Below are 27,660 nucleotides of genomic sequence, written 5' to 3' on the forward strand. Positions count from 1 at the left end.
AGGCTTTAAAGCCTCTTCTGAAGGTAGCAATCAAGGTCAGAGAAGCAAACTAATTAGCCTCTTCAGAAAAGTGGTCCAGACTCAGTGCTAGAAAGAACTTGTTCTTGGACTGAAGCCTAGGGGGGCATTGTCCTTTTTACCTACCATAGTCTAGGTATTCTCTAGTCAGCACTTCTCCCAGTCAGAGCCCTCCAGATACCAGGGAACTGTTAAAACTTCTTAACCCTTGAAAAAGAGGGTGGGAGGGCATGCAAATTTTATAAAGAATTATGGAAAAAAAAAGAAAGGAGGAAGAAAAAAAATGTTATCTGTATTTATTTAAAAGCTCTCAGTATCTAAGTCAGATTTAAGGCTTGGCTGGAGGATTGAGTCCCTCATGATTGGCTAAGTCTTCAGAGCCGTGTAATTTTCTTCACAGTTATCCTCTTTTCAGGACCCTGTTTGAGAAAAGGACAATGAATAAGTACAAAGGCAAAGGCAACGCCAGCTAACGTCTCCTTGTGTTCTTTTTTTAATATTAATTTTATATATATATTTTTTATAAATTTTAGAGAGAGAAGAAGGAAGAGGGAGAGAGAGGTAGAAACATCGATGAGAGAGAACATCAATTGGCCACCTCCTGCATGCCCCCCCACCACCACCACTAGGGATTGGGCCCACAACCTGGGCATGTGCCATGACTGGGAATAGAACTGGCAACCTCTTGGTGCATGGGTTGAAGCTCAGTCACTGAGCCACACTGGCTGGGCTCCTTGTGTCCTTTTCATACATTCCTGAAAGTCCCCAGTGACCTCTAAATTTCTAATCCAATGATCTCTTTCTTCTCGGACTTAATTCTTTTTACACTCTGAGCAGCATAATTGTTGTTGCTGTTGTTTTCCAAGAAACATACTTTTTAAAGCTCCTCTATGTTTCCCTGTTAATCAGCAGCCTGTTTCCTTTCCTATTTTTATGAGAAACTTTCAAAAATTTTGTCCCCTCTTCTTTTACAAGATGAAAACTTTCTAAAAAGAATATTAAGCAAACAAACATACCATGTTAGACACCACACTTTATTAACTATAATAAAAAATTAGAAACTTGTAAAAATATCATCCTATTCTTTTTTTTTAAATCTTCACCCATGGATATTTTTCCATTGATTTATTTTAGAGTGGGAGGGAGGGCAGGAGAGAGAGAGAGAGAGAAACACTGATGTGAGACAGACACATCAACCGGCCACCTCTTGCATGACCTGGACTGGGGCCGGGATGGTACTTGCAATCAAGGCACGTGACTTCAGGAATTGAACCCGCCACTCTTTGATCCAAGGGCTGATGCTCTAACTGCTGAGCCAAACCAGCCAGGGCAATCCTACACATTTTTTAAATTTCATTTTAAAATACAGACGAGGATGAGGTTTATTTTTATCAGAAATATATATAACAAAAGTGACTTTTTCACATGCAACACAAAATGTTTGTTTTTGTTTGTTTGTTTTTTTAAACTACATCTACTTCTGAAGATTCAGAAAGTAAAAGACCTTATTTACTGAAAATCCATTCTTGGTTCAGATAGATGTACGTTAATAAAAGCACAATTTACAACCTGGGGCTCACTCTCTGGGTGCCTTTGATCCAGAGACTGTGATCAAAAGCCTCTGCATGGAGAGACTAGGGCAATGTTTTTCCAAAACACAGAGAAAGGTATTGTGGCCATTTGAATTTCTAGCAACTTCAGCTACAGAAATAAGGATTTTTAGAAAGCTGCTTACTGAATTTTCTTCTTTAAAAGCTTCTTTTCTTTTCTCTGTTATATAGAAAATTTAAAAATCAGCAGGTAAAATCAGACTAATTAATCCATTCCTCAACTCTCAGTTCTTCTATTTGTTCAGACCCCTGTTAGATGCTTTGCTGTGGAATTAATTTTCTATCTAGTCTCTACTTTCTTTTTTAAACATCCTGCTGGCAGCGACTGAGTCCAGTTATGTCAAGTTGTGCATAGAGCATTTTTCCTGCCTTTCTCCCATATCTGGTGTTCTCTCTGCTAATTCACATGCTTTTATTTTCCAGCATCAAAAAAATTGGACCTCTCATGCTGATTGGAGTGTAAGTTACTATGTATTAATCTTGTGATCTAAAGTGAAAGAAACAATTAAAACTCAAACTAACGTAAGCAAAAGAAAAAGGAGAAGGAGAAAGAGGACAAGGAGGAGGAGGGGGGAACACAAAAAGAAAAAGCAGGTAGGGAAGATTTGGGCTCACATAACTGGATAGGATGGGCATTACACAAATCTGGACCAAGGGTTCGAGTGAGGTTGTCATAGGATCCTCTTACTCCCTATCAGAAATAAATTTAGCCCTACTTTACTCTCTATCTACATTCTTCCCTAAAACACTCAGCCTATGTTCAGAGATGATGGGCCTTTCTTTAAAAAAATGTGCCCTGGCTGGTTTGGCTCAGCAGTTAGAACATTGGCCTTCGGGCCAGAGAGTCACAGGTTCAGTTCCCATCAAGGGCACGTGCCTTGGTTGTGGTTTGGTCCCAGCCCTGATCAGAGTCATGCAGGAGGCAACCAATTGATGTGTCTCCCTCGAATCAATCTCTCTCTTTCTCTCTCTCTCTCCCCCCTCCCTCCCTCCCGCTCTATCTGAAGATAAATGGAAAAATATCCTCAGATGAGGATTTAAAAAAAGCAAAATTTCCCTGTCAGCTGCAGTAGAAACATACTAGAAAAGAATTCTGGTGTTCTTCTCTCTGCTAATTCACGTACTTTTATTTTCCAGTGTCAGAAAAATTGGAACTCTCATGCTGATTGGAGTGTAAATTACTATGTATTAATCTTGTGATCCAAAGTGACAGAAGCAATTAAAACTCAAACTAACGTAAGGAAAAGAAAAAGAAGAATTCTGATTGACCCAGTTGGGGTTCATCCCTGAGTCAATTACTGTAGTCAGGGAACCTAAAATGAGGCAGTATAGTCTAGCAGTTAAAGGCATATACTCTGGAGGGATTTTGTAGATTTATGTCATCTAAAAGTAGATGAACCAGGCTCATCATTCCATTCTCATGGGAACCACCACTGTCATTCCCCAATTCAGTGTAGGGCTCTGGAGCCTAAATATTGAGTGGTGAGGGGCAGCCCAGGTGATGGTTTTTCATTTCTCTTTTCATCTACCACTCTCTAGCAGCCATTTCCATTTTTCTAGGCAAAGAGAAAAAAAAAAAAAGGACATATTCTCAACTCACTTCTTCCTAAATTTGAGATTATTTGTGATACTTCTTATGATTTGCTTTTAACTTTTGAGGATTGCTTCTGGGAGATGCAAGTAAAGCCACAGTAGTAAGCCTCAGCAGAATCTTCTACTTGTGCAGTTGGCCATCACTTTCTTTGGTCTATCTCAGTAGGTTGTGTTTCTTTCCTAATGTGGTTGTTATTGACAAAATTTTGCTCTATATATTTACTTAGTTTTATATTGGTGAACGAAGTGTGTGACCCATCTTTATACAGAAATAGCCTCAGTTTATATTGCATAATTAAAGGAGCCACTCAAGAAAGTCTTACATAGACACAGATTGCTTCAAGGGCACTTGCTATGATAGCCTAGGCCGAAAAGAGGCCAGCAATTTCTTTTGCTGGAAAATTTTATGTTCTGCCTCATCAGTTGTTCTGTAATATATTCATGAGAGAGTGCAAACATAATTCAGCATAGTTCCTGATAAGCTTTGTTTATAATCTAATTGGGTAAAAAACCTTTTTTTCCCTGCACACACCTTTTGTTTTGTGTGCTTTAAGAATATATCAGTCTTTTGTAATTATTCCTCAAGCTTGAGAAAAATTCCCAAGATTTCTGTAAATTAATTTACCTCTATTATCTCTTTTCACCCTTCCAGCTAGGGGGAAGTTGCACTTCCCCTCTCATTCTTAAAGGCTTTATTATTACTATTATTTGAGAAGTTTTAGGTTCACAGAAAAACTAAGAGGAAGGAACAGAAATTTCCCAAATGTCCTTGCCCTCACACATGCATAGCCTCCCCATTATCAACAACCCCCACCAAAATGATACATTTGTTACAATGGGTAAACATACATTGATACATCTCAGTCACCCAAAGTAATTCTCTGGGTTGTACATTCTATAGGTTTGGACAAATGTATAATGACCCAAATTAATAATAGTATCTTAGAGTATTTTCACTGCTTTGTTAAAAAGCCTCTGTGCTCTACCTGTTTACCCATCACCCCCAACCTTTGACAATCCCTGATCTTTTATTGTCTCCATAGTTTTGCTTTTTTTCCAGAATGTCATATAGTTAAAATCATATGGTATGTAGCCTTTTTAGATTGGCTTCTTTCACTTAGTAATATGCATTTAAGTTTCCTCTATGGCTCATTATGGCTTAATAGCTCAGTTCTTCTTAGCACTAAATAATATTCCATTGTCTGGGTGTATCAGTTTATTTACCTATTCATCTATGGAAGGACATGTTGGCTGTTTCCAAGTTTTGGCAATTACAATAAAGCTGTTGCAAACATCTGTGTACAGTTTTTTGTATGAATATAAGTTTTCAACTCCTTTGGGTAAATACTGAGGAACATAAAGGCTAGATCAAATGCTAGGAGTAAATTTAGTTTTATAAGAAACTGCCAAACTGTCTTCCAATGTGACTGTGCCGTTTTGCATTTTCAGCAGCAATGAATGAGATCTTGTTGCTGCACATCTTTGTCAGCATTTGGTGTTGTCAGTGTTCCGGATCCTGACCATTCTGATAGATGTGTAGTAGTATCTCACTGTTGTTTTAATTTGCATTTCCCAGATAACATGTGAAGTAGAGTACCTTTTCATATGCTTATTTGCCATCTGTATATCTTCTTTGGTGAGGTATCTATTAAAGTCTGTGGCCCATTTTTTTTTAATTTTTATTCTCACCCAAGGACATTTTTCCATTTTTTGTTCAGATAGAGTGGGAGGGAGAGAGAGGAAGAGAGAGAGAGAGAGAAACATTGACGTGAAAGGGACACATCGAGTGGCTGCCACCCACAACCAACCAGGGCCGAGGACGAACTGCAACCAAGGTACGCACCCTTAGCAGGAACTAAACCTGGGTCTCTCAGGACCGCAGGCCGATGCTCTAACTGCTGAGCCAAACTGGCCAGGGCTTTGGCCCATTTCTTAACAAGTTGTTTGTTTTCATATTGCTTTAAGAGTTTTTTGTATATTTTGGATAACAGTTCTTTATTAGGTGTGTCTTTTGTAAATATTTTTCTCCCAGCCTGTGGTTTGTTTTCTCATTCCCTTGACATTGTCTTTCACAGAGCAGAAGTCTCTTATTTAAATGAAGTCCAGTTTATCCACTGTTTCTTTTATGAGTCACACCTTTGATGTTATATCTAAAAAGTCATCTTCAAACCCAAGGTCATTTAGTTTCTCCTATGTCATCCTCTAAGAGTTTTATAGTTTTGTGTTTTGTATTTTGGTCTACGATCCATTTTGAGTTAATTCAGTGAAAGATGTAAGGTCTTTCTTTGTCTAGATTTTTTTTTTTTTAATGAGGTTGCCCAATTTTCCAGCACTATTTGCTGAAAAGATTGTCTTTGCTCCACTGTATTGCCTTTGCTTCTTTGTCAAAGATCAGTTGACTTTATTTATGTGGGTCTATTTCTAGGCTCTTTATTCTTTTCCATTGATCTATTTGTCTATTCTTTCACCAATAAAACACTGTCTTGATAACTGTAGTCTTGAAATTGGGTAATGTCAGTCCTCCAACTTTTTTCTTTATCAATATTGTGTTGGCTATTCTGGGTCTTTTGCCTTCATAAAACTTTAGAATCAATTTGTCAATATCCACAAAGTAACTCCCTGGGATTTTGCTTAGGATAGTCTCTCTTCTTCATTCCTGTCCCAGAGTTCATTACCCACAAGTTGCTCCTGACTAAACAAAATTCCCTGCTGCTGTCTTCCACATGCCCTCTCCTTCCCCTTTCAAAATTACTTCTTTTTTTTTTCAAGCAAAAGTTCTCACATATTTTTTACTGAACCAACTAACTAATGCGGAGGCATAGAAACAAAGACAAAAATCATTTTCCTAATAAAACAAGTACAACTGTCTAGATAATAGTGATGCTTCAGAGTGATATGGTAAGATGCAGGTCACCTTGAAACACCATAAATATGTGTGCCATCTCATGTGTGATTCTTTAGAAACCCCGCTTGGTTCTTCTCCAATGTCTCTTTTTGGAGTTTATCTTATTTTATTATTAGATTTCATATGAATCCATTGCTTTTTCTTGGTCAGTAATACTTTTTTTTTTATTAACTGATTTTAATAACATGACATAAAACCTCTACACTTGATATAATTGTTATGCAAAGTACATAGATGAATACTGTCTTCTTTTAAAAATATAAAATAAATAAGCAAGATGTGAAAATAGGCATTTCTATTAAATAAAAAAAATTTAAATGATGGTTTTGCTTTCCATATTATTTGAAGGGAAATTATCATTAAAATAATATTGAAGTTTATTAAACACATTTTAAAAAGTATTATGAAATGTTTAACTTTCAAGTTTATGCTGCTCCCAAATTTTGCATGTAACTGAACCTTCAAATCAGGACCTGCTGAATTGTTTCTACTCTGGATTCTTAGACATCTATTTCTCCTTGCAAATTTTTCTTTGCTCCTTTTAACATTGCTTGTATTTGTGTTTGAGAATGTCTAATGAAAACCTCACCAATTCAATAAGGTATTATTAGGCAGTTGTCATCTGCAAGCATGATGTCCTCACAAACATCTAAATTTTGGAGGACATTTTGTTTCTTTTTTTATATCTATTTCTTCCTTCAGCTCTGTGGTTCTACTTGCATTTCATGCATATTTGTTTATCTTTTATTGATCTTCAAAAGTAACATTGACATCTTCTGCAGCTACCTTCTTCATAGTGGCTGCCATCTTCATGGCCAGTAATAACTTGATGCTGAAAGTTCTGGGAGAAGACATGGAGAGGAACATGGAGAGGAACAGAGTCAATCACACACATCATAAAGGTGGAGAAAGGGAGGGAGAGCAAAATTACATCTTGACTTTTGCTTCCTCCTAATGAGAACTCCAATAGACACAAGAAGAGCCACATATAATAAAAGACGCAACTGATGTGTGTAACTAACTGGTAGTTCAAATAACACCTACAAGTATTTGCCTTTACCTAAGTGAATATCTACCTAATTGGCTGAGTATCAAGGAGTTTTTTGGTTGGAGATGTTTATTTTACATTTTAACAAAGGCTGGCCTTTATAATTTGGGAGTGGGTCAAGGTAAGAAGTTGAGCTTTCCTTCCATGGTGAAGAAAGACAGAAGAAAATTGTTTTAAAAGATGTTGTGTGTGTGTGTGTGTGTGTGTGTCTGTCTGTCTGTGTTTCTACCAGAGAATCACGGAAGACCCACTTTAAAGAAGTCAACTCACCTTTTCTGTCTCTTCGAAGTTACCTTGCCAGGTAGGGAATAAGTGGTAGGCTCTGATTATATTCACCTTGGGATTCAGGGGTCCTTGGAGAACACTTAGAGGAATGTTGCATCCAAATCTTTGACACAAATCTAATGTGACCTTGGGCAAGTTAATCTCCGAGTTTAGGTTTCTTCATTTGTAAAACAGAGATATTACCCTTATAGGATTATTGAGATTTATTTATTTTTATAATTTTTTATTAATTTATTTTTGTTACAGATGTTTCTCCTTTTTTTTCCCCATTGACACCCTCGTCCCCATCCCCCCCACCCCATCCGTGGCTTTGTTGTCCATGTCCATTAGTTATGCATACATGCATATAAATTCTGTGGTTTATCTCTTCCCTCCCCCCACCACCCCCTTTTCTGAGGGTTGTACCCTACTGTACAGACTGCTGTACCCTACTTCCACATCTCTGGGTCTACCCTATTCCTCAGACTGTGATGTTCATTATATTCCACAAGTAAGTGAGATCATGTGGTATTTTTGTCTTTTTCTGACTTGTTTCGCTAAGGATAACATTTTCCAGGTCCCTCCATGTCGTCTCAAAGGATAAGAGATCTTTCTTTCTTACAGCTGCAATTGAGATTAAAATAAGATAAAGAAAATACCTATTACAGTGTAAAGCAGGTGTTTAATAAACAGTAGCTTTTATAAATAATGGCCCTTTAAAAGCTTAAGGGTGAAGAACTCTCCAGCTGAGCAACTGAGTGTGAGCCAAGAGTATTTAATGGCAATCTCCAAATTTTAGAGGTATTGGAATTCATATTTTTCTAGCAACATTATACAGGTCAGGGTCCTGTATCATTGCTCAAACATCTATTAAAGCTACAATATTCCTGGTTGATTTTGCTCCAGCAAGGTTGCTGTTGGCAGTATACGCAGGTTCCTGAGGCAGCTGCACAGAAACCTTCATATTATTTTTATGAGATAATGAGTTTGAAATGTTTGTGTGAAATTCCAGCAAGATAATTCCCCTAATTCAGCCTTAGTTATGGGATTAGGGGCTGCCTTTACTTCTAACCTCCCTCATTTATTGAGTGTTGGCAGTGGGGACTGAAGCTTCTATTGGTGGTTCCAGTAGCACAGGCCCCTGGAGGATAGGGACTTATATTGATGAGTTTAGGATGACGGTGGCAGGGAGGAGGGTAATCACAAGGATATCAGGAAATCAGAGAATGAGAAAGAGGCATGCTTACTTCTCAGTCTGAGCTGGCTTCCTATAGGCTTCTTTTTCCCCACAAGGACCTCAGAGTTTAGCCTGTTTGCTTTCTTTACACGGCCACCACCAGTGAGCCTTTAATAAAAGTCTCCCTTCCCCTTTAAGACTAGCACTGAAGAAAGCATAACTTCTCTCTGGCCTGCCAGCCCCAGAAACTGCAGCCCTTCGGTTTTCTAAGAGATTTTGCTGCTAGCAATAATGCAAAACATACAGAATTTTGCTTCTTTAAAAAAGAGTTCCTTTTTTTACAGCCACCCTTACTCTCTGATTTCTTAGAAATAAAACTAAAGAAAAATGTAAAAACTAAAGGAAAAAACACAGAAGCACACAGCCTTTGAGCATTCAAAGGAAAGAATGATACAATTCAGGAAATAATAGATTCAAGACTTCCCTGGGCTTTTTTGTGTGTGTTAGGAGGTTGATTTGTTTCCCTGGGCAGAGGGTACAGGGAGGAGATGAAAGGCAGACATATATAATTTACCTTCTCCTCCATTTCCTTGCCTTACTAATTTTGCCACAAGGTCAGAGTGACATTCAAGTTGCATAAGAAGTCAGGACTAGATTTAGAAATTGATAGACCCTTGTTCAGAAGAGGTGAGTAGGCCAGCTGGTGTGGCTCAATGGATTGAGCATCTTCCCATGAACTGAAAGGTCTCTGTTCGATTTCTGGTCAGGGCACATGCCTGGGGTTGCAGGCTCCGTGCCCAGTAGGGGGCGTGCAGGAAACAGCCCATCCATGTTTGTCTTTCACATCAATGTTTCTATCTCTCTCGCTTCCTCTCTCTCTAAAAAAATTCAATAAAAACATACTTAAAAAATAAATACATATATAAAAATGTAAAAACCATTCTGAGCTCAAAGGCTATATATATAAAACCAGATAGTAGGCTGGAGTTGCAGTAGAAGACATAGATAAATTACAGCATTTGGTTCTTTCATTGAACTAGTTCATTTTGTTGCATACCAAAGATAGATGATTTAATGGGAAATTTAATAAAGTAGTAAGTATTTCTGGTAAGTAAGAGGTGTCAAAATTTATGACAGAGACCTTAACTAAGAAAGGAATCAGGAGGGTCTGTGGAAAGAGTTCTCACACCCTTTATCCCTAGTGGAAAGCCCTGCGGGAAGAACTCAGATGTTTACAACAGAGCACTATGGTTACAACAGCCCCTCCCCTTAATTTCTTTTTCCCCCTCTAGAACTTCCTTCTCTTCTGTGTAACTCACCATGGCTGTAGGTTCTGGATTGCAATCCTTTCTTTTTCCTGAATAAATTATTTTTGCTAATGGAATACATAGTCAACTCTTTGTTGACAGTAGATACAGGCAAAAGAATGTACTGGTTTTCATTAGCTTTTGTAGTCCCATAGCTTTGGATACAGATTGGGATGGCCTCAAAATCATTTGAGGCAGTCTTAAACATCCCTGGAACGTTTTATTTGTACTGAAGTTTGACAGTATTTGGAAAACCTTAGAAAGAGTAAGTATATGTCAAAATGTTAGGTTTATATAAGAGTAATAATAATGAAATAGCTAACATCCATTGAATTCTGACAATGTGCCAAACATTGTTTTCATTTATTCCTTGTGATAATTATATTTTTAAAATCTATTACTATCTTCACTTTATAGATAAGAAAATTAAAGCATATAGAAATTAAGAGATTGGCGTAGTTAGATCAGTATTCAAACTCAGGTAGTCTGTCTCAAGGCTAAAGGAATTTAATAAAAACTAACAGATACATAGTGTTTCAGGGATGAAAAAGCCAAGCAAAATGTTGTTGATAATCAGGTTAAACTTACTAATTTTACAGATAAGGAAAATAAGTCTTAAAATTAAAAAGACTTTCTTTCCAAGGTCACACAGAAAGATCAGAATTAGATCTCAGATTTCCTAACTACTAAGTCTCATAGTTCTTTTCTTCTGCTATACTGCATGCCCTTCAAAACTCAAAACTGGGCAGAATGGAATGAGTAAGAAACTTTAGAGCTAGACACAAAATTTACTTAGGACATAGAAAATTCTTGATTTAGAGTCTAAAGTAAATAAAATTTGGATTAATAATTATAATTAAACTGTAAGTATGTTAGAACTCAATACAATAGTTTTTTAAATGACAGATTAAGTTTTAAGTCCCTTATTTTTATGAAGAGACTATGATAAATCATGGAATTCATTTACATCTTTCTAATTAAAAAGGGAAATGGCTCTTAAACTTGTTCTTAAAGTAACTTTTACTTCAAAACAAAGTAAATGTATATTGCAAAAACTTAAGGAAGGCTAAATGAAATAAAATTGCTAGTACTCCTTCCATCCAAGTATTAGTGTGCTTGTTTTTTTGTTTTTTTTAAGCCACAACAAAGGTATATAAAATTAAACTGAGTAATTTTTAAAAACTCTTTTTAGGTGCAGAGTTCTTGTTTACATTCATTCATTTAACATTTACGGAACTGAAATTTATAAATTGGAACTGGCACTGGGCTAGACAGATACTTGGGGATACAGAGACAAGCAGTACACAGTCTGCCCCTAAGAGACTTACAGTATACGAGAGGAGACATATAAACAAATGCTTATCGATAATAATACAAAACTTGTGTCAAAATAAAGAAGAGTGGTAATCTCACAGTTGTAACTGTGACACCAATCAATTTGGAATTCTTCGGTTTTTCCAAAACAAATGCTCGACGCAGGGCTGCGGTGGGTTCATTACAGTACGACTTCAAACGCACGCTCAAGGTAAACTTGGGTGAAAACATTTTAGTACTTGTCAAGGGTTTAAACCTTTGAAAGGTATCCTGTTTGGCGAGTTGGAAACGCACGTACAATTATGCCGGGCAGAGACGCTTCCAGAGTCACATTTGTGTACCTGGAGTATTCCCGAGCCACCTAGGGGAGGAGTGCGTCTTGGGACTTGTAGTCTCCACCAGGACCGAGGACTCTGCAATTCCATTTCTAATGCTCTTCTTCCTTTTAAACTTTCTGGCGCAAGAGTCAGATTAAACCCTAACCTAAAGCATAACTTGAAAACTGTCACCCCGTTCTAGGATCGTCGTGTTTCTAGTAGGCTCCTTAAGTTCAAATGGAGAGCCACTCTCAAGCCTCCAAGTGATCCGTCTTCCTCAGCAGAGGGCGGAGCCCTAGGTGAACTGGAGCTCGGGATTGGCCAACATCTGACTAGAAGAGGAGTTTCCTATCCACTTGCTGATTTGTATACTGTACGGTGGTGAAAAGTGAGGCCTTTACCGCAGTGCTCCACTACGCTGCTGGAAATCTCGCGATATTTCGGCCGAAAGGACCTAGCGACGCGTAGCGAGCGGCCAAGGCCTATAGGGGTGGCGAACCGGAGAGCCGGGAAGGAACTGGTTAGGCGGGGAGGGCGAGCGGGTGCTGCCTGTGCCACACGAGCTCGGTCAGAGCCACCGACCCAGGCCCCAGAAACGTGTGGACAGGGCGGCCTTCCTGGCCGGTGAGTCAGCCGCGGTCGCGGCCTCTGAGTCGACCCCCCGAGCTTCACCTGGGCCTGCGCGGGCTGTGACAGGTGCGCGGACCGGCGCGGCGCTCCGCCCGCTCGCCGGCCCGCCCCCTCCAGGCCTCGCCCGCCGGGCTCGGGATGAGCTGCGGGCCCCAGCTGAGCCGCTCCGGCTCTTGGCGCCCGTCGCTGCCGCGGTCGCCGCCCCAGAGCGGCCGCCGCCCCTGAGCGAAGGAGGGAGGGAAGCCGCCGCTGATCCCGGGCATGAGCCGGCCGCGGTGTACGTTGCTGGACTAAGACGCCGACATGAACTTGCACCAGGTGCTGACCGGGGCTGTGAACCCCGGCGACCACTGCTTCTCCGTGGGCAGCGTCGGCGACCAGCACTTCACGGTAAGTAAGGGAGGCGCCCGCGTCGCCCGTCGTGGGTCCGCGTCCCCGAGTCCGCCGGGCTCGACCCAGAATGATGGGCGGAGGCCGAGAGCGCGCCGTCGCCCCGCAGGGTCCCCAGGTCCCCAGGTCCTCAGAGGACCCCGCCCCCCAGGGCCGGGTGCACCTGGCCTTTGAGAGGGAAGGAGGCAAAACCTTTCGGTCATTGAGGTACTTACTGTACGGAGCCCGAACTGGGAAGTTAGAATGTTTTGTAGGATATTTTAAGTGTTTAGTCTGACGTCCTTGGGCTGGGATGGTTTGCCAAAGTCGTCTAAACAAAAATCTTTGTGTAATGTGTGTGTGTGGGTGGGGGTTGGGGGGGGTGCTTTTTATTATCCCACTCGATAGGCTAAAACTGTCAAGTTTAGAAATTGTTGAAATTGATTTCATTTCTTGTTCTAAGTTAAGGTCAAGTATCCTTGTAGTTAGAAAGAGTGGGTGTCTTCAGTTACTAATTGTTAACTAGCGCTGGTTAACATTATAGTGAAAACGGTATTTCTGAGGAATAACTTTAGAAAGTAAAAAATATTTTTCATAAATAATTTACTCCTGCGGTCTTTTGAATTCCGTATGTAACAGTTTAGATTACTAACTTATTTTAGATTGTTCACATTAATTACTAAAAGTTGTATTACTGTTTTTCAGTAAAACTCCTTTTTGCTGTCCAGTGGTAATTCAAGGTTAAGGTTTACTGAAAGTAATTTGTTTTTTTTTTCATTAGTCTTACCCAGATAATGGAAGGAAGAGGGCCCTAAATTTCTGCCTACTTAGTAGTAGTAGTATAGTGGATTTTTCTGCCTTAATTATAATTTTTATAATAACTTCAAACTAAAAGTATCACATAGTACCCTAAACATATTTACAATGCTGATGATTTGTGTTACAACTTATGTATTATCGCTTAGTTATGATTAAAAATAAAACCTACGTTTACATAAATAAGTGAAACAAAGTAAACAGTTTGATGAGATATCCAGGTTTTTCTTTCTGTTTGATTTTGACTTTTTTTGTGGTCTTTGTCAGTCAGAATAAATAGTAGTCCTTATTTAACGTGGTGCAGACATTTAATTCCTAAGTTGTGTTTTTAGATCTATGCCAACCAAATACTTTGCTTTAAAATAGAGTCTGTACCTCCCCTGTAGAGTAACTTGCACACCTTAGCTTGCAACTGACCCTAGCAGTTTTAGAGATTCTAATTCTAAATGTTAACCTAGCCAGAATACTCAGAAGAGTGAACTCGAGGGTTTCAGTGAGCAAGTGTAGTTGGACATGGCTCTCTGCTCTTGCTGTTCAGAGGGAGGGAATAAACAGCATTTACCAAAGGAGGTTTTCATCTGGGAGATGGTAACATTGTATTCTCTGCCATCTCCTAAAGTTATAGGAGTGTTTTCTCCTATGTTAATTCTAAAAACTTTTTCTAAGAAGGCATTAAGAATCTGTGTGAGCAGTGCTGTGACTTCAAAGCATATACAATATGTTGGCCTATTTGTATACTTAAATGATCCATCTAAAGTGTACATAAAACCTTGATGAATGCCTCCCTGTTATTTTAAAGGAGAGAGGAGTTAATATGCCAAAGCTTAGGTAGTCATCTTAAACCATCATGTAGCTTGTTGCTCCCTCCTGCTGAATTTTAAAGTCCATTTTCATAGACCAGGCTTTAATCTTCTCCCACCAAGCCTACTGCAGATTTCTTCCAGATCTCAGGAAACATTCCAGTAAATACAGTAAAAATAATTTTATTTTTTTACTGTAAAGCACCCCAGTTCTCTGTAGTTTTGGTGGTAGTTTAAGGATTAATGATCAACTTTTTCCTTTGCAGCCAATTCATCCCCAACTTTTAAATATTAAGTTGATAGTTTTGTTATAAACTAAATTTCTTGCCCTCAGTTTCCTGGACACCATATACATCTTAAATTGAAATCATCCTTTTTTTCATATTAAAAGCAGAATCTGTTTGTTTACTACTTGAATTTTTAACCTCTTTTGATTCTGAATTCTTTTTCTTTGATAGGAAAATAGCAAACATTAATGGTACATGGTATGTGCACACTAAAAAAAAATCTTACTTAATTCCAGTTTTACTTGAGTTAAGGACATGAGATCTTCCTCTTGCAGGCCCCTGTGAAAGAATTTTCATTCCTCCTGTTGTGATATGCTTGCTCTGAAGACAGCCCTGTATTTATAATTCCTCCCTTTGCATGTTTGCAGATAACTTACTTACCTGTTCGTGTTTTGAAAGATAAGAGATGAGATCCTGTTTTCCCAATAAAGTGTGACAGGTTTTAAATTGAAATGAAATTGAATGCCAGTTTTCATGGAGTCTAGATTTTAAAATATGCAATTACTAATATAGTTAGTATATCCAAGAATTAGATAAATTTTTACTACTTCAACTGGCATCAAACTATTTTGACTTTGCTTTTAGTATAAATGCTTCTAATAGGCAGTGACCATTTCTCATACTTTCAAAGCACTTTATTTGTACTTTTATTGTGTCATTAACCAGTCTTGCTCTGTCTTTGTCTTCAATGGTTTCATTGTGAGCATCGAAAACGGCGATTGAAGTACTGATGAGACCTAATACTACGGTCATTACCTGGATTTGATTTCCGGTCCACTCTCTATAGTTAGTTGTATGTCCAGGGAAGGTTCTTTTATATTTTCTGAATTTCTTTTATTTATTTTTGTTGTTTTTTTCATATTTAATGTTTAAACTGATTTGAGTGAAATGGAAAGGGAGGTAATTTCCAAGAGACAGATTGTCTTAATATTTGACTTCCTATGTCTAGTATGGAATTTAAACACCTTTACTATAGGAGGGAAAGTAAACATGTTATAAGTCCAGGATTAGAAAACCCAGTGTTCCCAGCTAAGGAGACCCAGATTAGAAATCAAGAGACTCACTGCAAATATCTGGCAGTTGGTGGAGAACTGAGGCTTAGTGTTCTCCTTTATCAGCTTTCTGTTGTAGTCAGTATCCTTTAGTTTAACTTTTTCTTTTGTTCACTCTAGAGACTAGAACATTGATTTTTCTTTTTTGAAAATATAGTTTTATTGATTTTTTTAGAGAGAAGGAACAAGAGAGAGATAGAAACATCGATGTGAAAGAGAAACATAAATCAGCTGCCTCCTGCACACACCCTACTGGGGATCCAGCTGCAACCTGGGCATGTGCCCTGATGGAGAATCAAACCAGGACCTCTTAAGTTTATGGGATGGCGCTCAGTCCACTGAGCCATACTGGCCCAGCAAGAGCATTGATTTTCAATCTTTTTCATCGCATAGCACATACAAACTAATTAGTAAAATTCAACAGCACACCAAAACAAATAGTTTTTGCTGATCAAACAAAAAAAAGGTATAATTTTAATTGATTTACAATAATAATACTGATTACTTACCATTTTACTCTAAAATGACTTAAAAATTTTTTTTTAATATGTTAATATTGTTTTTTTTAGAGAGAGAGAAACATTAATGTGAGAGCGATACATTGACTGGCTGCCTCCATGACCCCTACCTGGGCATGTGCCCTGCCCAGGAATCGAACCCAGGCTTCTCAGTCCCTGGGATGATGGTCAATCTACTGAGCTATACCGGCTGGACTAAAATGACTTTTTAATTTTTTTTTTAATCCTCATCTGAGGATATTTTTTCATTTTTTCTTCAGATAGAATGGGAGGGAAAGAGAGAGAGAGAGAGACATCGATGTGAAAGGGACACATCAAGTGGCTGCCACGCACACTACCAACCAGGGCCGGGGACAAACAGCAACCAAGGCACGTGCCCTTAGTGGGAACCAAACCCAGGTCTCTCTGGACCGCAGGCTGACACTCTAACCGCTGAGCCAAACTGGCCAGGGCTAAAGTGACTTTTTAAAAAACCAGGTGCCTATACTGTGTATAAGGATTTCTGGTACCAAGAATTAACCAACCAGATGCAACCTTATTATGTGACGTGACCAATAAGATGCCACTCTGTTATATAACCTATATATTTATGGTTCAAGACAGAGCATTCACACCGATGGCTATTGTTGTGTTGGTTGTTCTCATTTTTTATTTGACAACTAAGGGAAAACAGGTCAGTGTCTCTGACTAAATAGTCAGGTATTGCATGCTTTAAAAATTATTGTATCACACCAGTTGAATATTGCTGCTCTAGAGAATTATTTAAAGACAGAAGAATGGAAAGATTCTATTTTTGGAGGGGGAATGTGGGTTTTTGTGGATGGAGAGAATACAGGAGGGGGAAGTTTAATACTGTTCGAGCCTGGAGAAAGAGGTTTTGTGGTACTCAAAAGCCATTAAAAGTTCTAAATTAGACTTTATTTTAAAAATTTGGCCTGTTTTAAAATACTATGTTTTAAATAGTATTAAAGTGCTTTTCATATTATTGAAATAATAGTAATTCTTAACATTGTTTTTTAAATTTAATTAATTAATTTGTTTTTGTTACAGATGTTTCTTCTTTTCCCCCCACTGATACCCCCTTGCTCCATCCTCCCCACCTATCCCCAGCTTTGTTGTCCATGTCCATTGTTCATGCATATAAGTTCTGTGGTTTATCTCTCCCTCATCAACCCCTCTTCTCAGGATTGTCAGTCTGTACCCCACTTCCATATCTCTGGGACTACCCTGTTCCTCAGACTGTTACGTTCATTATATTCCACAAATAAGTGAGATCATGTGATATTTGTCTTTCTCTGTTTGGCTTGTTTCGCTTAGGATAATACTTTCCAGGTCCCTCCATGTCATCTCAAAGGATAAGAGATCTTTCTTACAGCTGCATAGTACTCCATTGTGTATATGTACCACAGCTTTTTTATGTATTCATCTACTCATGGACATTTGGGCTGTTTCCAGATCTTAGCTATTGTAAATAGTGCTGCTGTGAACATGGGGGTACATATATTCTTTCTCATTGGTATTTCAGGCTTCTTAGAGTATATTCCTAGAAGTGGGATCACGGGGTCAAATGGCAGTTCAATTTTTAATTTTTTGAGGTAACACCATAGTGTTTTCCATAGTGGCTGCACCAGTCTGCATTCCCACCAGCAGTGTACTACAGTTCCCTTTTCTTCACAGCCTCGCCAACACTTGTTGTTTGATGATTTGTTAATGGCGGCCATTCTGACAGCTGTGAGGTGATACCTCATTGTTGTTTTAGTTTGCATCTCTCTGATGATTAGTGATGTTAGGCATTTCTTCATATGTCTCTTAGCCTTTTGTATGTCCTGTTTGGAGAGATGTCTATTTAATTCCTCTGCCCATTTTTTGATTGGGTTCTTTGTCTTCCTTTAGTTGAGCTGTATGAGCACTCTGTATATATTGGAAATTAACCCCTTATCTGATGTATCATTGGCAATTATGCTCTCCCAAAGAGTGGGTTGCCTTTTCATTTTGATGGTTGTTTCTTTTGCCGTGCAGAAGCTTTTGAGTTTAATGTAGTCCCATGTGTTCATTTTCTCCTTTGTTTCTGTTGCCTTAGGTGATGTATCAGTGAAAATTCTGCTGTGTATGATGTGTGAAATTTTGTTGCCTACATTTTCTTCTTGGATTTTTATGGATTCATGAGTCACATTTAAGTCTTTTATCTATTTTGAGTTTATTCTTGTGTATGGTGTAAACTGATGGTCTAGTTTCATTTTTTTGCATGTAGCTGTCCAATTTCCCAACACCATTTATTAAAAAGGCTGTCTTTACTCCACCGTATGCTCTTGCCCCCTTTGTCAAATATTAATTGAGCATATTGTCTTGGGTCCATTTCTGGGTTCTCTAGTCTGTTCCATTGATCTATCTGCCAGTTCTTGTGCCAGTACCAGGCTGTTTTGATTACAGTGGCTTTGTAGTATAACCTGAAAGCTGGTAATGTGATCACTCCAACTTTGTTCTTCTTTTTCAAGATTGCTGTGGCTATTCAGGATCTTTTTTGGTTCCATATAAACTTTTGAAGTATTTGTTCTAGTTCTGTGAAGTATGTCTTTGGTATTTTGATGGGAAGTGCATTGAATCTATAGATTGCTTTGGGTAATATGGACATTTTAATGATGTTAATTCTTCCAATCCATGAACAAGGTATGTACTTCCACTTTTTTATATCTTCCTCTATTTCTTTTTTCAATGACCTATAGTTTTCTGCAAGTATGTTCTTTATTTCTTTGGTTAAGTTTATTCCTAGGTATCTTAATTTTTTTGCTGTGATGGTAAATGGGATTGGTTTTTTAGTTTCTCTTTCTGTGAGTTCATCATTGGTGTATAAGAATGCGATCGATTTCTTGACATTAATTTTGTATCCTGCTACTTTGCCAAGTTCATTTATTAAGTCTAGTAAATTTTTGATGGAGTCCTTGGAGTTTTCTATTATAGTATCATGTCATCTGCAAATAATGACAGTTTCACTCCCTTCTTTTCAATTTGGATCCCTTTCATTTTTTCTTTCTGTCTGATTGCTGTGGCTAAGACTTCCAGTACTATGTTAAATAAGAGTGGCGAAAGTGGGCATCCTTGTGTTCTTTCTGTTCTTAAGGGAAATGCTTTTAGTTTTTGCCCCTTGAGTATGATGTTGGCTGTAGGCCTTTCATATATGGTCTTTATTTTGTCTCGATATGATCCCTCTATTTCCAGATTGCTGAGCGTTTTTATCAGAAATGGGTGCTGGATTTTGTTGAATGCTTTTTCAGCGTCTAATGATATGATCATATGATTTTTATCTTTCACTTTGTTTATGTGGTATATCATATTTATTGATTTGCGAATATTGTACCAGCCTTGCATCCCTGGAATGAATCCCACTTGGTCATGGTGAATAATTATTTTGATGTATTGCTGGATTCGATTTGCTAGTATTTTGTATTTTGGCATCTATGTTTATCAGGGATATTGGCCTGTAGTTTTCTTTCTTTGTAGTGTCTTTTTCTGGTTTTGGAGTTAGAATTATGCTGGCCTCATAAAACGAGTTTGGAAGTCTTCCTTCTTCTTGAATTTCTTGAAATAGTTTGAGGAGAATGGGCATTAGTTCTTCTTTGAATGTGCGGTAAAATTCCCCTGTGAAGCCGTCCGGGGCTGGGCTTTTGTTTGCTGAGAGAATCTTGATTACATCTTCAATTTCGTTTGTTGTTATTGGTCTGTTCAAGTTTTCTATCTCTTCCTGGTTCAGTTTTGGGAGACTATGTGTTTCTAGAAATTTGTCCATTTCTTTTCTTTTCTTTTTTTTTTTTATCCTCACCCGAGGATATTTTTCCATTTTTTGTACAGATAGAGTGGGAGGGAGAGAGAGGAAGGGAGAGAGAGTGAGAAACATCGACGTGAAGGGACACATCGAGTGGCTGCCACCCGTACGACCAACCAGGGCCGGGGACAAACTGCAACCGAAGTACGTGCCCTTAGCGGGAACCGAACCCGGGTCTCTCCGGACCGCAGGCCGACGCTCTAACCGCTGAGCCAAACGGGCCAGGGCTCCATTTCTTAACATTGTTTTTAAAACTGAGAATAATGTTAATTACAGCATACCAAATGTAAGTAATTTAACCAGGAAATATACCAGGAAGAAATTCTTTGGAATATTTACTTGGTGCGGTTGGTTAAAACAGGAAATCTAAATGTTTATAGAATTACAGAATTTCCAAATTAGAATACTAACTGTTACGGCATTGCATAATTTTTGAAATATGAATATATAGAATGTTGTCTGCCAAATTTAAAGTTAAAAAAGCATGTTTTAATTATATGCTTGATAGCACACATATGAATTCAGTGCATCTTGTTTAATCTGAGTTAGTAAATCTGATGTTACCTGTGCCTAATAAAGATTTTCATTTGTCAATTTCATTTTCATTGGTTAGTCATAATATTATTTTGATTACAATAGAAGCAGCTAGTGTACCAATTATAATATATGCATATTAATTTTGAAGAGAAAGTAGCGTGACAGTTTATTTAATAAATCAGTGCTGTTCCTATGGCTTTGATAACCTTTCAGAATATAGTTAGGACATCTTGAAGTGAGTTTTTGAGAAAAATGCATTTCAGAAAAATCTGTAAAACTAATTTTAGATTTTATTCTGGAAATATGTATTGTGTTACATCTTAGATGTTTATTTAAAACCACACACAGCCCATTTTAAATTAAAGGTTGTTTTCCTAATTTTGTGTTTGTGTACTTCCTTATTACCTCATCATGTTAATTAAACTCTAGAGCAGTGGTTCTCAACCTGTAGGTCATGACCTCGTTGGAGGTTGAATGACCCTTTAGGGGTTGCCTAAGACATAACAGTAGTAAAATTACAGTTATGAAGTAGCAACGAAAATAATTTTATGGTTCGTGGTCACCACAATACCATGAAGAACGGTATTAAAGGATCGCAGCATTAGGAAGGTTGAGAACCACTGCTCTAGAGTCTTAAATTAATTTTAATAATTATTAGAGCTATCTGTAAGAGGATATGTCTATTTCAAATGATTTTTCAATGATACCTCGTTTGGATTATCTGTACAGGTTCATCTCTCTTTTTTTCCCCAGTTGTATTAAGATATAATTGACATAAATCATTGCGTAAGTGTAAGGTATACATTGTGATGAATATATATGTATGTATTGAAATGTTTACCACAATAAGGTTAGTTAACACATCCTTTTTCTTGCACAATTATCATTTTGTTGTTGTTATGGTGAGAATATTAAAGCTTTACTCTCACAGCAGTTTTCAAGTATATAATACAGTATTGTAACTATAGTTGCCTTGCTGTACATGAGATCCCTGGAATTTACTAATCTTATAACTGAAAGTTTGTACCCTTTGACCAGCATCTCCTATTTCCCCCACCTCTCTACTCCTGGCAACCACTATTCTGTTCTCTGTCCCTATTATACAATGTTTTTAGATTCCACATAATAATATTTGTCTTTCTCTATCTGACTTCACTTAGCACAGTGCTCTCAAGGTTGTCATAAATGACAAAATTTTCTTTTTTTTTTAAATCCTCACCCAAGGATATGTTTTTTTCATTGATGAGACCGAGAAAGAGAGAGAGAAAAACATAATTAATTGCCTCTTACATGAACCCTGACCGGAGATCTAATCTACAACCTGGGTATGGGCCCTGACTGGGAACCAACCCACAGCCCTTTGGTGCATGGGATGATGCCTCAACCAATGTGCCACACAAGCCAGGGCAACAGAATTTCCCTTTTTTATGCCCAAATAATATTCCATTGTATATATTCATTCATCTGTTAATGGACGCTTAGATTGTTTCTATGTCTTGGCTATTGGTATATAATGCTGCAATGAATATGGGAGTGTAAACATCTCTTCTAGATAAGGATTTCATCATCTTTGGATATAGTGTTCCATAGTGACTATCCCAATTTACATTTCTACCAAGAAGGCACAGGGGTTCCCTTTTCTCCACATCCTCACCGACACTTGTTTTGTTTATTTGATGATCATTTGAACAGTTGTGAAGTCATAGCTCATTGTGGTTGTGATATATGTTTCTCTTATGATTAGTGATGTTGAACATCGTTTTATGTACCTATTGGCCATTTGTATGTCTTAAGAAAAATTTCTATTCAAGTCCTTTGCCCATTTTTAAATTGACTTTTTTTTTGTTATTGTTATTGAGTTGTATGAATTCCATATATACTTTGGATATTAACTCCTTATCAAATATGATTTATAAATGTTTTTTCCCAGCCCCGGCTGGGTGACTCATTGATTGGAGGATCATCCCTTACACCAAAAAGATTGTGGGTTCGATTCCTGCTCAGGGCATTTACCTACGTTGCAGGTTCGATCCCTGGATGCCTTTTATTTCTTTTTCTTGCCTAATTTTTCTGTCTAGGATTTCTAGTAATATCTTAAATACTAGTGGTAAGAATAGACATACTTGTCTTGCTTCTGATCTTCAAAGAAAAGTTTCACAATCTTAGTTGTGAAAACTTATCATATATGGTCTTTATTGAACCATCCTTGTTTCCTATGGATTAATCCCACTTGATTATGGTATATGATTATTTATTTATTTTTGTTAATCCTTACCCAATGATATTTTTCCATTGAATTTTAGAGAGAATGGAAGTGAGGGAGGGTAGGAGAGAGACAGACAGACAGATAGACAGAGACATCGATGTGAGAGAGACCCATCTACTGATTGCCTCCTGAATGACCCCAACCAGGGCCAGGGATTAAATCCACAACCTAGATACATGCCCTTGACCCTTTGGTCCAAGGACCAATGCTCTAACCACTGACCCAAACCGGCCAGGGTGTGTATGATATTTGTAATATGCCATTATAATCTGTTAGTATTACATTTAGTGATCATGTTTCTTTAGAATCGTGTTTTTGTTCCTTTCTTAAAAATACTCATTTTGACATTGACATTTGAAGAATATAGTACCTCCATCTCCCTTTTAAAAAACAAACCTTTTCTCATTTTGCATTTGTCTGATGTTTCCTCTTGATTAGAATGAAGTTATGCAAAACCATGTGTAAATAATGTTGCGTCTCTGGGTATAACATTTGGAGACACATGATATCTATCATCAGTGATATTAATTTTGATGACCCATCAAGATGTTGCTCAGTGTTTCCACTGTAAAATTGATTTGTACCCCCCCTACACACACATACTTGTAAGAATAAGCAGTGTGTGAAAGATACTTTATGACTATGCAGAAAATAATCTTCATCCTCATCAGAATTTTCTCTTGGATTGAGCATCCACTGATGATGGTTCTTATGTGTTCCTTTTTTTGGAAGCACTTAACTATTTTCTGGTATAACAAGGTGTTCTGGGCTCTCATTACAGCTACCCTTCACCAGTCCTGTAATTAGCTTTTTTTTTGTTGTTAAGAAGCCCTGGTTTCTTCTAGTAGGAAATGATATTAGAGACCAAGATCAAGATGCTTGATGATCTCATTGCTACTGGAATGTCTGCCTCTTGGCTCCTTCATTGGACAGAACTAGCAAATATAGACATGGATATGCATATAGCATATACACGTAACATATACATATACAAACAAATATTTACATGTGTACACAAAAACACAGCAGGTCTTTGAATAACATCATCTCATTCGATGTCATTTGGTTATAATGTTGATGAAATGCCATAGGAACATATCTTTTGTTTATGTCAGTTAACCTGTGATAAAATTGGTTTCTTTAAAAGTATGTAGTTTCGCATAAGGTCACAGAGCCTGTCAATGATGTTAAGTGAGAATTTACAGTATGTACATTTTGTTTGTTTGTTTTCTTTATGGACTTTGGAGAGAGAGGAAGGGAGAAGGAGAGAGAGATAGAAACATCAATGAGAGAGAACATGGATTGGCTGCCTCCTGCATGTGCCCCGACCGGTAATCGAGCCCACAACCTGGGCATGTGCCTCAACCTGGAATTGAGCCGGCAACCTCTTGGTGCATGGGTCAACGCTCAACCACTGAGCCACACTGGCCGGGCCAGTATGTACATTTTGGAAACCATGATTTTATATCAACATGTCCCATTTCAGTCCAGCCTTACATGATCATATTGTGTCTTCCTCCATTTTATAGCTTTGTTCTTTCTTATACGGTGACAACTGTGGCTCATTTCTAGAATACATCTAAAATAATTTTAGAATTGCATTGTCCATACCACTGCAATTAAACACTTACAAAAAGAGCTCAGAATTTGTTTGCATTTTTTCACCCTACCCTGCTGAGATAATAGAAATTATTTGTATTGGTGTCTGTGCCACCTCCATATCTCTCCTCCTGTTTCTGGCCCAGAGCGTCTGAAGCCCTTGTAAATTAGGTGATAAGAACACTGGGAGCATCTTTTGTTCTAATGAATCAACTGAGTGGGTTCCTGGATGGTTCCTGGATGTGGCTGGTCATCGGAAAGACCAAGCCATGATTAGAAGCTTGGGATTTCCAACCCTACCTCCCATTTCCAGAGGAGAGGGGTCTGAAAATGGAATTAATAATTGATCATGCCCACGTGAGGAAACCTCCATCAAATTCCGACAGTATGGGGTTCAGGAGTTTTCATTTTGCTGAACACATCTGTGTACCAGAAGAGTGACACATCCCAGTTCCACAGGAATGTGGAGCTCCTGCACTAGAGACCCTCCTAGACCTCACCCTATGTTATCTCTTAATCTGGCTGTTCATCTGTATCTTTTATCTTATTGGTTAATAAACTGGTAAACATAACTAAATGTTTCTCTGAGTTCTGTTAACTGTTTTAGCAAATAATTGAATCCAAGGAGGAGGAGGTCATGTGACCCTCCGATTTATAGCCAAGTCAGACAGAAATTATGGGTAATCTGGGGTCCCAGTACTTGTGATTAGCATCTGTAGTAGAGGGCTGCCTCAGTTAAGACAGAGCCCTTCTTAACCTGTGGGATGTGACATTGTCTCTAGGTAGTATAAGAAATGAGTTAAATTGCAGGACACCCAGCTGGTGTCACAGAATTGCTTGCTTGTTGGTTAAAAGCACACAATACTCAAAAGTTTGTGAATTTGGTAGTAGTGTGAGAGTAAAGAAGAAACACAGAAAGAAGACTAGTTTTTTTTTTTTTCCTTCTAGCTTCCCAAGACAAAATATATGTTCAAATTCTGTGTTAATAAGTTACTTACTTTGTTCCTGCCTTCTTTTTTAGGTGTGGCTATAGCGTTCATTTGAAATGCAGTCAATTCATTTGTTCCACTTGCCCTTCCTTCCATTCTGATTGGTTTGATTTGATATTAATATATTTTCAAAAATCATAACTGTGTGATAAGTTATACTAAGAAAAGCCATTCCTTTCCTGTATTCCTTCTACTCTATCGTTCCCCACCTACCTTTGTTGGTAACAAATTTATATTGTTTCCTGGTTTTATCTTTCCTGTGTTACTTTTTGTAATAAGCAGAAACATGTGTTTTCTTATTTAACTCATTCCTTACAGAAAGTGTAACATACTATATATGCCCTTTTGTGCTTTTTTTCCCCAACTTAATATCCCCTAGAAAACCCACCGTTGTCAATTCATAGATATTTTTATTCTTTTTACAACTGTATAATATTTCATTGTGGGTATATACCAAAGTTTATTCAGCTGGTATTCTGTGCATAGCAGGATTTTTTTAGGAGACAGTTACAAATTTTTGTAAGTGGTTAAGAAATAGAATAAAATGTAAATATGGTTTGAGTTTTTTATTCACCCTACATCTAATTACAAATCAGACAAACTGTAAGTGTTGAAATTCTATAGTCAAGAAAAACCAGAGGATCTTTATTATAAGCCCCAAGAATAATAGTCAACTTGTGAAATGTGGAGTGTAGCTGGTTATATCTGTGTTTGTTTTTTTCCCCCATTTACTAGTTTATTGCCATACCTTAGTTATAACTCTGAGAGAAGAAAGTGAGGACTGCCCTGGCAAGTTTGGCTCAGGGGTTAGAGCATGGGCCCATGGACCAATGAGTCTTGGGTTCAATTCCAGTCAAGGGCACGTACTTCAGTTGCGGTTCATCCCTGGCCTTGTTTGGGGTAATGCGGGAGGCAACCAGTCGATGTGTCTCTCTCACATTGATGTTTCTCTCTCTCTCTCTCTTCCTCCCTCCCTCCCACTCTATCTGAAGATAAATGGAAAAATATCCTCAGCTGACGATTAAAAAAGTAAAAGAAAAATGAGGACTGAATGAGAGATATTCCAGATGAAAATCAATAATTTTCACTGGATTTAAAGTTTATTATAACTAGAGAAAGACAGCTTTGCACCTTGTAGTACTTTAAGGAAAAATCAAATGACAATAAAAATGACTAAAGTCAAGTTATATATATATTATATATGATATAATATAGAAGGAGCAAAGGAACACGGGTAATCCAAAATGGATAAGTCTTTGAATGATTAAGGGTTAAATGTATTATAAATTGGCATCTTTCTCTCTAGGGCTAAGTATATTTCTGAGATAATGTTACACTTTTCAACTCTGCAAATGTTTAATACTTGTATTAAACAGTAATTTTGTGAGGTTCTTCAGGATTAATGTAGACTTCTGGGAAATTTAGTTTGTTGACAAAAATAGTTGAAAAACAGTATCTGAAAGTAGGTTGATAATTTCAGATATAACAAAAAGAAAGCGAAATTATGACGCCTTGTAATATATAATGAGGAAACCTAAGTTGTAAACATTCAAATTTAAAACAAATTTTGGGAAAACCGTGACAATCAGTATTTAATCAAAATTTAATATTGAGCCCTGGCTGATTTGGCTCAGCGGTTAGAGCAGCGGCCCATGGACTAGAGAGTCCCTGATTCAGTTCCTGCTAAGGGCGTGTACCTCGGTAGCAGTTTGTCCCCGGCCTTGGTTGGGGTCATGTGGGTGGCAACCACTCTATGTGTCTCTCTCACATCGATGTTTCTCTCTTCCTCCCTCTCTCCTTCCTGCTCTATCTGAAAACAAATGCAAAAAAGTATCCTCGGTTGAGGATAAAAAAAAAAAAAATTTAATATTGAAATAGTTTCCAAAATATTAAGGTATTTAGAGCATAATGAATGAAAACTTTTCTTAAATTAGTTTTTGGAACTTGTTCTTGCTAATAGTCTCGTGACAAATCTTAAGATCTTATTGTGGATATTTGTATAGGTGAGCAGACCATCATGAGATTTTTTTTGTTTGTTTACTGAGCTAATTTTAACCAGACTTGATTAGCCCTCATTTCTTTTAGGAAAATTCCAGGCAAGTATGATTAACTAGGAAAGTCCTTGTAGTGCCATTTAAATCAAGAATCAAGAGATCAGGGTTCTCAAATCCACTCTGCCACTGAAAAGTTATGTCAACCTATTTAGGCATCATTTTCTTGTCTGTAATGTGAGCAGATATATTTGTATCTTCTTTCCAGTCCCTTTTCTAATATTTTTTTGGTAGCTTGTGTACAGGATCATTTGAGTTTTGGTAGGAATTAAAGTCATAAAGTATATGTTAAGTATAATATTTTTTACATTAAGTAAGGAATATATGCATGTGCAAAAGTGATGAGAAAATAAAAATGATTAAAACTTTAGGA

The 27,660-nt window shown here is 37.7% G+C and overlaps 1 protein-coding gene and 1 pseudogene across 14 annotated transcripts in view; one reads left to right on the top strand and one right to left on the bottom strand.

Annotated features, from left to right (window-relative positions):
- Nucleotides 1-392: 392 nt before the first annotated feature.
- On the bottom strand, nucleotides 393-6,933 carry LOC118642069 (annotated as a pseudogene).
- Nucleotides 6,934-12,009: 5,076 nt separating this feature from the next.
- Nucleotides 12,010-27,660, top strand: part of DMXL1 (Dmx like 1) — a 166,408-nt gene continuing 150,757 nt past the window's right edge. For 7 of the 14 annotated variants that reach the window (XM_036280405.1, XM_036280407.1, XM_036280409.1 and 4 more), the window contains exon 1: nucleotides 12,405-12,573. In XM_036280405.1, the coding sequence (XP_036136298.1) occupies nucleotides 12,487-12,573 (87 nt within the window). In that variant the 5' untranslated portion in view covers nucleotides 12,405-12,486. Of the gene's footprint in view, nucleotides 12,574-27,611; nucleotides 27,618-27,660 lie in introns of those variants that run through there. The other 7 variants (XM_036280413.1, XM_036280416.1, XR_004961738.1 and 4 more) reach the window with 5 other exon arrangements.

The sequence above is a fragment of the Molossus molossus genome, unplaced genomic scaffold (assembly GCF_014108415.1).
Source record: "Molossus molossus isolate mMolMol1 unplaced genomic scaffold, mMolMol1.p scaffold_m16_p_3, whole genome shotgun sequence".
NCBI lineage: Eukaryota > Metazoa > Chordata > Mammalia > Chiroptera > Molossidae > Molossus > Molossus molossus.